The 13,106-nt window shown below is 39.9% G+C and overlaps 1 protein-coding gene across 13 annotated transcripts in view; it reads left to right on the top strand.

The window, feature by feature from the left end:
* Positions 1-13,106, top strand: part of SH3KBP1 (SH3 domain containing kinase binding protein 1) — a 334,366-nt gene that overhangs the window by 193,407 nt on the left and 127,853 nt on the right. Inside the window, exon 1 of one of the 13 annotated variants that reach the window (XM_086387418.1) lies at positions 8,062-8,240. The exons of 11 other annotated variants lie outside the window; for them this stretch is intronic. In XM_086387418.1, coding sequence (XP_086243544.1) covers positions 8,226-8,240 — 15 coding nt within the window. In that variant the 5' untranslated portion in view covers positions 8,062-8,225. Of the gene's footprint in view, positions 1-8,061; positions 8,241-8,717; positions 8,864-13,106 lie in introns of those variants that run through there. One more of the 13 variants, XM_086387419.1, reaches the window with a different exon arrangement.

Raw genomic sequence — 13,106 nt, 5'->3', positions numbered from 1 at the left:
ATCAGGGAACTGCAGAAAAGTAAACAAGAAGAATAATACAGTGTGGGGAATGCCATGACCAGGATGAGAACATAGTGCTGTGCTGCAGGAAGGCTTGGGCATGGCAGAAAGTGGTAAATGGTTAGGGAGGCTGGGGAGTGTGTATTCGTGTGTGTCTGTGTGTACCTACTTCCTAGAGGAAGTGATGTTTAGGCTGAGAACCATGGGTGCAGTACACATTCATCAGGCAGAGGAGAACAGAGTTGTCAAAGTGGAAAGAGTAACATGTATACTTGCCTTGAAGGGAAAAGAAAACAGCACAGAATGTGTGTCGAGCTTCCAGCAGGAAGTGGGAAAAGATGAGAACGAAGAAGAAAGCCGGGCCCAGATTAGGAAGGGCGTGTTGAGACTTGTTAAGGAGTTTGGATTTGAATTTGAGGGCAGTGGGGAGCAATTCTCAGCAGAGAAGGACATGATCAGATATGCGGTTTAGGGAAAGTATTCCAAGTTGCAGTGGGAGGAGTGGATTACAGATGACAGGTAACTGGAATTCAGGAGAGAGGTTGACAGAAATTTATATTGACTCTACCAGTAAATTTCCCTCCTCGTAGGTTCTAAACCAGTTAATGAATAAGGTGAGTCAGTGGATGGAAAATCAGAATATTATTTTTGCTTATTTTTTCAGTATGGATGTTCAGTTGACTCAGCACTGTTTATCAGAAAGATCATCCTTTCTGAAGATCACCTGTTTGTCAAAAAGGTCACCTTTGTCCTAATTTAAGTGCCTATGTATGTGTGGGTTCACTTCCATACTCTGTTCTGTTGGTCTGTTTGTCCTTATGGTCATTCTGTACTACTTTAATTACTGTAGCTTTGTAGTCAACCTTGATTTCTGGTACTGTAACTACACAAACTCTATTTCTCTTCCAAAAGATTTCCTGGGCTGTTCCATTTCATATAAATTTTCATACAAAATCAGCTTGTTAACCCCTACTCCCCAAAAAGCCTTCTGGATTTTGAATGGGATTACTTGAACTCTACAGATACTTTGGGGGGAGGGGGAGAGAATTGACACCTTTCCAATCTATGAACATGGTATGTTTATTTACATAGATCTTATTTTACTTTGTAAAAATTTCTCAGGTTATATATTTATGATCTGTGTCTGTTTCTCTATTTGTGTTATATTACAATGTTGTTATTGATGAAGGAAAATTTGGAGGATATAGATTAGGAGAATCAAATGGACCTAGCTATTGATCTCCAGAATTAGACAGACTCACTCACCCAGTCTCAGTGATGCTGGACTCAGGCAGACCCATGTGATGTAGAAGAGCCTGCTCCTTGGGGAACAGCAGAGATAGTCAATTTCCAAGAGGAGAAAGAAGAGCTGAGCTAAGCATGCTCGGTTTATTTTTTCTAAATTCACATATCAGAGAAGTCATTTCACTATCCCAGGAAAAGTGAATAGGGAGACAGAGAGTTCCAAGAGTGTTCAGTTCTGCCCAGAGGCCAAGAGTGTCCAGAGAAAATGTCCGTTTGGTCTCCCCTTTACATGGAAGGAAACATCAAGATAAGACAAACAAATTTTCTAACAGCTTTGAACTATTATTATTAAGTATTTGGGGGAAATATTTTGGAGATTGAATCAAGAAGTTTGATGGTATGTGGGGGATAAAGGAGAGGAAAGACTTGAAGAGAATGCCTTGGGCAACTGACTCCAGCAGCTGGATGGATGGCAATATCATTCCCTGATTAGAGAACACAGGAGGAGAAAGATATTGGGGAAGGAAGGTTATGGGGTCAGTCTTAGACTAGCTGCATTTTGAGGTCCTTGTGGGACCATCAAGGGAGGCATCCATCAAGCAGTTGGGTAAATAAGTAATGGGGAGAGAGCTGTGGGTGTGGGTTTTAGAGTCATCCACCTAGAGATCGGGTTGAGAGACTGTAAGAAGGCAACCTAGACAGGACTTTATTCTCATGAACATGGCTTATACCTTATCTCCCACCTGTGGACCAGAGAGAGAACTTCCTCATCAGGCTGTTTCCCTGTGACCCTGCTCTCGTCTCACTCTTTTTCTGAACGCCTTCTCTTTTCACAAGTCACTCAGGTGATCACTCCTGGCCAAATAAACTCAGAAAGATGTGTCAGGTATTACACCTGGGTAAGTCAATTCCAGATGCACAGGTGAGTCCCAAGACCTACCTAACCTGATATGTTTTGTTTTGTTTTTTTTGATGTGAGCCATTTTCAAAGTCTTTATTGAATTTGTTACAGTATTGCTTCTGTTTTATGTTTTTGTTTTCTGACCAAGACAGGCATATGAGATCTTAGCTCCCCATCCAGGAATCAAACCTGCACCCCCTGCATTGGAAGGCAAAGTCTTAACCACTGGACTGCCAGGGAAGTCCCTGATATATTTTTCTATAGAATAATTCTGGCTTTTTGGTACCAGCTTATTCCATGCTTAAGTGCCCTAGGTACAGCTAGTATTGGCCCCCTAAATTAATGGGAAAAGTAGTCTTTTTGGTCTGGGATCTTCAAATGGCCAGATTGGAAAAAATATTTTTCTAGGTTGGTTGTTTGCCCTATTGGATTCCCTATAAGAAGCTCCATGGTCTTCCCGTCTTAGTTGATTTCCATTATGATCTCTCTCTCTCTCTTGAAATGATTGTTTTCTTTCTTTTTTTTCCTTCTGTGTTCCACAAACTAGATATTGTGTTTGTATCAGTCTCTTCTTTAACTCTCATCATCTTGAATCTCATTTATAGAATCACAGGCATCCAAATTAATGCCTTGATAATATCAACATTGTAGCTTTTACTTGTAACAGAAAATTAGAATTAAAGTCACATGTAAATGAGCTAGCAATCAGTTTTTTTAATCAGCTAAATTGCAGGAAGAGAAATTTTAATATCATCATATATATCTCAGGTAGTCTTTTTATCCCTACTAGTAAAAATTCATCAAGCTGTATACTGATGTAAGATTAAAACATGTAAACATCTAAAGTGATTATCTTAGTTGCTTAAAAATGAGAGAGTTATGTCTCTAATCCTTTGAAGACTGTAGCTGTGGGGAATCCCAGGAGCTAATGATACAAACTTTGATTAATGAAACACAACTGGGTCAAACCTTGTCATGATTATCTGAGACCTATAGTGTTGAATGTCTTGCACAGTGGTTGAAGGATAAGATTTTGTGACATCTCTTAAGCAGATGAAAGACCTGTGATTTTTAAAAAGCAGATGGAATTGAGATGCCCACTGGTTGCCTAAGCTGAATGAAGTGTCTGGGATTTTCAGACTTTGCTTTATGTGTTATCTTTCCTAATTTAGGAAAGGTAAGAAGATTGGTGGTAAGAAAAGGGAACCAGAAGCAGTATACAGGGTTACTCTTGGACATAGTAGGTGCTGTTTAGTATTTTATGTGTGTTTCATGTATACTTTCTAAAACATTCAGATAGTGTATTTTCCATGAAATGTTTAATAGCAGCCATATGGTCACCAAGAATCACATTCCCAGGAGACCTTAAAATTGTGTTTTTAGGAATGTGGTGGTTATTAAGCATGAAGGTCAGAATTCCCAATGTTCACATCCTAATTCTGCCTCTTCCTGGGACAAATTATTATTATATCTACAAATTTAGATTCCTCATCTGTAGAATAGAATAGCAAGAAAACCTGGCTCATGTGGTTGTTAGGAGGATTAAGTAACACACACAAAAATGGGTCCAAGTGCCTGGCATAGAATAATCACTGAATTAACGTTAGTAGTTATTGTTACCCTTCTGGTTGTTAGAATAGGAATGCCTATAAATAGCAGTGCAGTCTCCAGGATCATGTCCTTAACTTTTCATTATGGAAATTTTAACACTTAGAGAAGTAGAAATAAATTTTGCTGCATCTGTGGTAGCTGTTTGACGTCACCAAGTCTTCAGTATCGGCCATTGGAAAGTAAATGCTGTGCAGAGGACGTGTGGGCACTTAAAATACTCTGTACAGCACGTCTTCCCAGGTGGCTCAGTGGTAGAGAATCCACCTGCAAATGCAGAAGACACAGGTTCGATCCCTGATCTGGGAAGATCCCTGAAGAAGGAAGTGACAGCCCACTCCAGTACTCTTGCCTGGGAAATCCTATGGACAGAGGAGCCTGGTGGGCTATAGTACATAGGGTTGCAAAAGAGTCTGACACGACTTAGTGACTAAACAACAATTCTGTATGATTCCATAATGATAGACACGTCATTATATGGGGTTGGCCAGAAAGTTCATTCAGGTTTTTCTGAACCATCTTACAGAACGAACTTTTTGGGCAATACAAAACATTTGCCCAAACTCATAGAATTGAAAAGTTAAGAGTGAACCCTAAGGTAAACTAGAGACCCTGGGTGATAAAGAGGTTCATTGGTTGTAACAAATGTATCACTCTTGTGTGAAATGTTGATAGCGAGGGAGGCTGAGCATGTGAGGAGGTACAGGGTATCTGGAAATCTCTGCACCTTCCTTTCACTGTTCTGTGAACCTCAAAGTGCTCTAAAAATAAGTCTAAAAAATGAAAGCAAGTCCATTATTTTGGACCCTGTCTTTGTTAGTCACCGTTGTATCTACAGTTCCTTGAAAATCATTGGTAAACTATAGGTGGCCTTCAATAAATATTTGTGACTGGATACATGAATATGTTTTGTCCTAATCCAACCATGAGAATAAAGGAAGACCCATTCTGTTTGGGGTCTGCTTAGCCTGGTTGTGGATTTACTCTTCCATTTGCTCATTAAGTGGCTCATTCCTTCATTCGCTGAAGCTTTATTGAATGTATTTTATGGATCAGCAGCGGCAGCTCTGAAATTTCTAGATAAATGAGCTAAGGAATGGCAATCCATTTGGAAAGGAATTGGCTAGGCAGCATGTCTGGATGCTGTGTTAGCATAATGTGTGCAGACTTTTCACCTGGCAGGTTGTTTGTTGCAGGGGCGAGGGGGGAGGGGGTGGGCAGCTCTGGTGTAGTTAACTGGAATGGAGTTCATACTTCCTCCCCCACATCACGCCTTAGATCAGCTGTCACATACAGGCCTCTCATTTAGCGCTTTGGATTGTCCCTACATGAGAGAGAAGTGAGTACATATTTAAAGTCATTCTGATTCAGGGGAAAAGGACTGGCAGAGCTATGTCCAAAGCATTAAAGACATTAGAGAGGAAGGAGCTGCTAACTTGCCTGGAGTCTGTGAGGAGGGAATAGTGTGTAGGGGAGATTTTTCAAGGAAAGTGACAATTGAGCCAAGTGTTAAAAGATACCTGGAGATTGATGGTCCCAGCAGTGTGTACAGGGACCAGGGGAGAGCGTGGTGATGGCCAAGGGCTGGGTCTGGCTGGACAGCAGGGGTCTTGGGGGCGGGAAGTTGCAGGAAAAGTGAAAGTGAAAGTCGCTCAGTTGTGTCCGACTCTTTGCGGCCCCATGGACTATACAGCCCATGAAATTCTCCAGACCAGAATACTGGAGTGGGTAGCCGTTCTCTCCTCCAGGGGATCTTTCCAACCCAGGGATCAAACCCATGTCTCCTGGATTGCAGGCAGATTCTTTACCAGCTGAGCCACAAGGGAAGCCTGAGTTGCAGGAAGGCCTGACCCTATTTCCTCAGGTCTGCCAGCCTACTCACAGGCTGCATCTCTGGGTGGGCTGGCACACTGGTGGAGGGGTTCTGACAGGCAGTGTGTTGGTCACATTGGCACTTTGGAGAGAAAACTGGGGAGGTGCTGGGCAGTGTGGACTGAAATGGGAGAGGAAGTAGCTGGGAGAGTTGCCAGTCTCAGGGTTCCGTGGTTGATGACTAATTGGCCAGGCACCAGGAACTTCTAGTAGCTCTTGGAAAGGGGCAGATGGGCCCACCTCATGCACACTCTTTGAGTTGGGCCGCTGTAGACTGGGTTGGCAGCAGAACTGACAGAAGAGCCAAGTTTCCTTTCAAAGAAAACTCTTTTGTGTGTTATGGAAAGCAAAATGCCAGGAGTCCGCGTTCGACTATCTGTATCAATAGCTAGGCTTAGGATGAAGAGATAAGAAAGTTAAGCTGAAAAGGCATTAAATACATTTATATACATATATATATATGTATATATATATATATACACATATATATGCAGATGTATATAGTCAGAACATCATCATTGTGTCTATAAATCACATATATACATTTGTGTATATATACATGTACATTCAGCAGGCTTATCTTCCTAATTAATTTTTTAAGAAAATTTTAATTTTAGAATAGTTTTAGATTTATAGAAAAATAGTGAAGATAATAAGAGTTTCCACATATCTCACTGCCAGTTTCCTCTGTTACTAGCATCTTACATGAATATAGTAAGTTTATCATAATTAGTGAACTAATGTTGCCATTAATTAAAGTCCATCCTCTTTAAAGATTTCCTGAGTTTTTACCTAAAGTCCTTTTTCTTGTCCTGGATCTTGTCCAGGAGACCACGTTACATTTGCTTGCCCTGGTCTCCCTAGGCTCCCCTTGGCTGTGACAGTTTCTCAGACTTGCCTTGTTTTTGGTAACCTTGGCAGTTTTACAGAATTTTGTAGGATGAACTCAAGTTGGCATTTGTCTGATGTTTTTCTCGTGATTTGACTGAAATGATGGATTTGGGGGGAGATCCACATAGGTGGAGTGCCATTCTCATCCCATCAGCCCACATGACTTTTCACTGGTGATGTTGACCTTGGTCTCCCAGCTGAGGGAATGTTTAGCAGTTCTCTCCACTGTAGAGCTGGTCTGTTTTTTCTCCTTTTCCCCATCAACTCTTTGGGAAGAAGTCACTGTACATGCCTTGCTTTTCACGAGTGGGAAGTTGAGCTCATCTGCTTCAGGGTGGAGTATCTACGTTAATTATTTGGAATTCTTCTGCAGAGATGATTTGTCTTGTCCCTCCCATCCTAATTAGGTTTTGATAAGGGGATTTCTTATCTGTCCTCTAAATTCAAAATGCTAATTCTGTGGCACATGCATCATACTTGCCATTTTCAGGCAAGTGACATTTCTCACATGTGTTTTCTTGCCTGATACATAAGCAGATCTATGCCTTATTTACTCAAGCAGATTGCAAGTTTCTTGAGGACTGGGACAGCATCTTATTCAAAGCCTTTACTACTGTAGGTAGTTAATAAATACTGAATAAATGGTTTTTGAATGAGCTCAATTTAAAAATTAACCATAGTTAATAACTGAAACCAGTTATCAGAATCTCCATACATGAAAACTGTAGTAAGATGAGGATACTATTGAAGTGAGCTTGAATTTGTAATAGTCGCTCATAGGGTACTTCCTGTGTGCCAGGCACTTTTCTAAGCAGTTTACATATATTACCTATTTAATCTGCCAGATAACCCTGTATCATTGTGCTATTATACCCATTTTATAGATAAGGAAACTGAGGTGAACACAGTCTAAATAAGTTGCTCAAGATCACACAATTAGGAAGTGGCTCAGCTGCATATTTGATCTTAGATGCTCCGGCTATAGAGTTGTGAACTCTTAAGCACTAGGCTCTGAAGTCATCACAATGATAATTAAAATGGTATCTCATTTAGGCGAAAAACAAGATTTCTATTTAAACACTTTATTCCTATCTGTTAGGATACTCCTGGTGACATGGCTGGCAGAAGTCTTGCTGTATTTTTCCTAAGGGAAGTGTTTCTATAAAGGCATGGCTGCTGCTCCTTCAGATTTTGTCTTTTTTTAATGAGTAATTTTTGTGTTTTACAACTATTTTATTTCTTTAAAATACAGGCACTCTCATGATGGGCATTTCATATACAAACCATATCTTAGACATCTCTCACTCCCAAATCATGTCATCTATTGAAAGATAGTGGGTTTTTTATTTTCTCTCTGACGTTTTTAACCAGAAGTGGTTGCCAAGTCCTGCCAAATAAACGCTCCTTGAGTGTGTTGCTTGTCCCATTGGTCACACCTGCGGGTCTGAGGAGGCAGCCTAGATTCCTGCGGCAACGTAGGCGAGGGAGGAGGACTTTTCGCGAAGCCACCCAAGCCATGAATCGGCCCTGGCTTCCTGAACCACAAACAAATGGGAGCTTTGTTCTCCCCGTTGCTCATTTGGTCCCAAGTATGACTCAGGGTTAGGCTGGGTCCTTCAGGCTCCGTGCCTTTGGCTGTTGGAAGGAAGTGGGAGGGCTGCAGGGCAGTTCTGGGACCTTTTCAAACTGAAAAGAGGAGGCTGCCTACATGATGGGAGAAGAGGTATTTCTTTTTTTTTTTTTTTTTCCCTTTTTTTCTATTTTCTCTTAGAGATGGAATAAGTTCCCTTAACTTGTATCTTACCTATACTATTCTCTAACAAGCTTTGTGATGAGTTTGCATTAGTAGGTTAAAATGAAGTGTTTGCTAGCTAGGATCCCCTGTGGAGGTGGGAGGGAGGTTGCTGTGAATGGGTTAAGGAACAACCTATAATGTGGAGGATTATTTTCTACAATCAGATGTGACACTGGAACTATTTGCTGTTTTAACCACCCCCCACCACTTTGGTCAATTTGGCCATTAATTTTTACAGATGTTTCTAATTTCTCTGTGTCTGGGGTTTTCCTGTGCTCATACTGCAGAGAGTAATTTGGATGGGCAGTCTGCACAAGCAGTAACTGTTACACCATGTCACCGAGATGTTTAGCAATTACAGATGTTTGTGTGGTAAACAAATGAGCTTGCTCTTCAGGTTAGCTCAGGAGAGAAGACCACGTCCACACAGAGTGAGCCAGCCATGGGGCGTTTCACTCTGGGGTGGGTGGCATGGACATTGGCGTTTTCCTAGTGAATGAAGAAGCTGTGAGTAGTGACTTCTGGGTGCTGTTGAATTGCTTTTTATTGAGGTAAAGATCTTTGGCTGATTTTGTAGTACTGGACATTTCTATTTGTTTGCTCATATACAGGGTAAAATAGAGACACTAAATTATTTGATTTTCTAAGAGTTTACAAGTAGTACGTAGTCTGGTTTCTCTTTGTGAGTTGTTCATATTTGTCTACCTAAAAGCAGAAGTCTGTCATTTTCCAAACGCAAAATAAAATTCCCTAAATAAGCCACAGGACAAGTAAGGCTTCCAATGTGTCATATGTCTTCCATATTCCTGTTTCTTGTTGCAAAAAAAATTTTTAAGGGACAAGTTGATGATATCTATAAAATATATCCCTCTATGTCTTTTTCTGTCAGCTCTAACATAATATTTTCACAATTACATAAAAAGGAAAATAGCATAAAAAAGAAAACACCATTTTAACACACTATTTTAAGAGTAGGAGGACTTCTTGAAAAGTTTTTTGAATGGTCTGTTGCTTGCCTAGAAGGACATGAGTGCAGGCAGCAGTTGGCTAGAATAAAAAATGTATTCATCTGCACTGGCTTGAAAGAATTTTCCTATTGAAAGATATCTTAAATTTGCTGATTATTCTTATCACTGGATGTCACTGATCTGAGTTGTGAAAAGTAAAAATCAGAATTAGGTATTTATATGCAAAATTCAGATGGTGACTCTTCATTTGGGAAATGAGTAAAAGCTTGATGAAGCATAAGTTGGAAAAGTCTTGGTGATGGCCTCTCTGGCTCCATCAGATGAGGGCCTGGAGATGGGCCCCTTAAAGGTTAGTGACCTGTACACTACTCTTTGCACTGCTGAGTGCCCCCCAAATCCTTTGCTTACTTGTTTCTCAAAATGGAAATAGCTCTGTTATTCCTCTGCTTATAGAAGCTCTTTGCAATAATTATTATAATAATAACAACTCAAAGTTAAAGAATATGAAGAAACAAATAGAAATTGTCCTTAATTCTATAATCCAGGAATAACCATAGTCAACATTTTATATGCATCTTCTAGACTTTTATCTGATCCTGAATGTGCATGTAGCACACGTCACTCTTCATACAATAATGAGGTCATATTCAATGTCACCAGTTTTTAAAACTCAATATGAGTTCTCCTTTTCTGTCAGAGAGCTGTGTGATCATTCATTGTCAAGATGCCCCACCATCTATTGAACCATTCCTGTGTGATAACCATTTAGGTTGCTTCCAGATTTTTGCTATTAAAAATAACATTTTGTATATGCATCATTGTACCTTCTCTGATTATTTCCTTTGACTAAATTTTTAAAAGAGGAACTTCCAGATTATAGTGTGACTTAATTCTGGTTGTTTTTGTTTTAAATGAAAATAACCCAAGTAAGTATATGATTTTAAAAAATTCCAACAGAACAAAACCAAGACTGTCTCAATCCCACAGTTTACTTTACTTCCCAGTGGAAATCCCCCATAAGAGCTTTCTGTGTACCCTTCTAAAAGTATAAAATCTTTTCATTGTGGTAAAATATATATAACATGACACCACTTTATTCCTTTTTGAATGTACAGTTCAGCAGTGTTAAATACATTCACATTGCTATACAACCATCATCACCATCTATCTCCAAAACTTTTACGTCTTCCCAAACTGAAAACTTTGTGCTTATTAAATGCTAACTCCCAGTTCCCCCTCCACTTAGCAGTTACCTTTCTACTTTCTTTCTTTTTCTTTGACTACTCATGTGAATGGAGTTATAAAATATTTGTCCATTTGTGGTTTATTTCATTTAGCATAATGTCTTCAAGGTTCATCCATGTGCCTGAATTTCCTTCCTCTTTAAGGCTGAATAATACTCCATTGTATCGGTAAATCACAGTTGGTTTAACTATCCTTCTGTTGCTTCCCTAGTGGCTCAGAGGGTAAAGAACCTGCCTGCAATGCAGGAGACCTGTGTTCGATCCCTGGGTCGGGAAGATCCCCTGGAGAAGGAAATGGCAAGCCACTCCAGTGTTCTTGCCTGGAGAATCCCATGGACAGAGGAGCCTGGCAGGCCACAGTCCATAGGGTCACACAGAGTCGGACATGACTGAAGCAACTTAGCACGCGTGCACACACACACACACCCTTCCACTGATAAACAGGTTGTTTCCCTCTTTTTACTACTGTGAATAATGCTACAATGAAGACTGCCATACTGATCCCTACTGTCAGTGTTTTGGGGATATATCCCCAGGAGTAGAATCACTGAATCATCTAGTAATTCTCTTTTTAACATTAGAGGGAACCTCTGTACCATTTTCCACAGTGACTGCAGCATTTTACATTCCAACCAGCAATGCACAAGAGTTTCAGTCTCTCCATTTGCTTGCCAACACTTGTGATTTTCTGTTTGTTTTTCTTTTTTAATAATAGCCATCCTATTGGGTATGAAGTAGTGTCTCATTGTGGTTGGGATTGGTGTTTAACGTGTGTTCGTGTTGCCTATCACTAAAAGGAAAGGATATTATTCTTCTCATCTTAGAATAATGAGTTGAGAAAAAAGTCTTCTGAGAATCCCTATGAACTAGCAGATCAGGTACATGATCCCAAGAGATTGTAAAATTGCTTCAAGGAAGAATTAGTTCCCCCTGTTCCTGTGGCTTCTGCAGAACAGATGAGCAGAGAGTTTTGGTGGTTGCTGAGCTTCAGAGGTTTAAGGGTGACAGGTTTATGAAGAGTGGATTCAAAGCCATTATTTTGAGAAAAGATGAATTTCTCTTTTGTGCTATTTTAATTCTATCTAAAAATTTTTATTGGAGTATAGTTTCTTTACAATGTTGTGTTAGTTTCTGCTGTAAAGCAAAGTGAATCAGCTGTATGTGTGTATATACATATACATATATACATACATATATATATATATATATATATATATATCTCCTCTCTTTTTTTGGATTTCCTTACCATTTATGTCACCACAGAGCATTAAGTCGAGTTCCCTGTGCTATACAGTAGGTTCTCGTTAGTTGTCTGTTTTATGCATAGTAGTATATACATGTCAATCACAATTCATCCCACTCCTCCTCCCCCCCCATACTATTTTAATTCTAAATGATAGTACTTGTTTCATCTTACATTTTGGGGAAAGCAGTTTTATGATTGAGTTTTCTGTCTTCACGTTCTGCTCTGGAATTCCTTGGGGACAAGAGATGAAAGTCCTTCCTTTCGCACATCATTTGCCAACATGTTCATTTGCTTCAGTGGACATTCTTCAGTGGGGTGGGCTGAGGTATCTGTAAGTATTTCATCATGCCCTGTTGTATTCATGTATTAACAATTATTTCATAATATTTATAGTCCTAGAGTTTGCAGATACTTTTGGTTCCTGAAGTTCAAGGTTTTAAAATTTTCTGTGTGGCCGTTAAAATGATCATGCTTCAATACCTAGCTTGTCTTTTTCTCTCAGAGATTCTCACTAGTTGTTAAATGATGTTCTAAGCAACTAGATTTCAGTGAGATGTATTAAGTGTAATGCTCTCTGAAAGGGCTTCCCTGGTGGCTCAGATAGTAAAGAATCCTCCTGCAATGCAGGAGACCTGGGTTTGATCCCTGGGTTGGGAAGGAAATGGCTACCCACTCCAGTATTCTTGTCTGGGAAATCCCATGGATAGAGAAGCCTGGTGGGCTACCGTCCATGGGGTCACAAAGAGTTGGACACGACTGAGCAACTAACACTTTCACTCTGGAGGCTTCTCTGGTGGCTCAGATGGTAAAGAATCTGCCTGTAATGGAGAAGACCCAGGTTCAATCCCTGGGTGTGGAAGATCCCCTGGAAAAGGGAATGGCTAGCCACTCCAGTATTCTTGCAACTTTAAAACAACCCATTCAGCTTACTTTGCATGGTGGTCTGTCTTTGCTTACATATAAAAAATTTAGATCACAGAGATCATTCAGTTAGTCAACAAGCTGTTTTGTAGTTTTCTGTGGCATTCAAGACCATTTAAAAGGTGTGAGATGAAGAAAAAAAAGTATGAGATGACAGTCTTATTCTCAACTCAGGCTCTTCATGTCAGAGGCCAGATACTAAATAAATACATAACCATAAATGCTCTAGAAACCATGGAAGCATAATTATAATAACCCCTACTTACACCTCTAATAGTGATGTCTCTCTCTCTAAACTTGGGCTACAAAATGAACAATTTACAAATTAAGAGTTTTCCAGTATTGACTTAAAAGCCAGTTCTTCATCAAAGGACCATGGTTAAGTCATTTCACAAATGGCCTGTGACTCAGGAGT

Source organism: Bos grunniens, chromosome X, assembly GCF_055505025.1.
Source record: "Bos grunniens cultivar Pamir isolate PY7600 chromosome X, Bosgru_T2T1.0, whole genome shotgun sequence".
In the NCBI taxonomy this organism is placed as follows: Eukaryota; Metazoa; Chordata; class Mammalia; order Artiodactyla; family Bovidae; genus Bos; species Bos grunniens.
The sequence above is the reverse complement of the archived record's forward strand: the minus strand, read 5'-3'. Positions and strand labels throughout refer to the sequence as shown.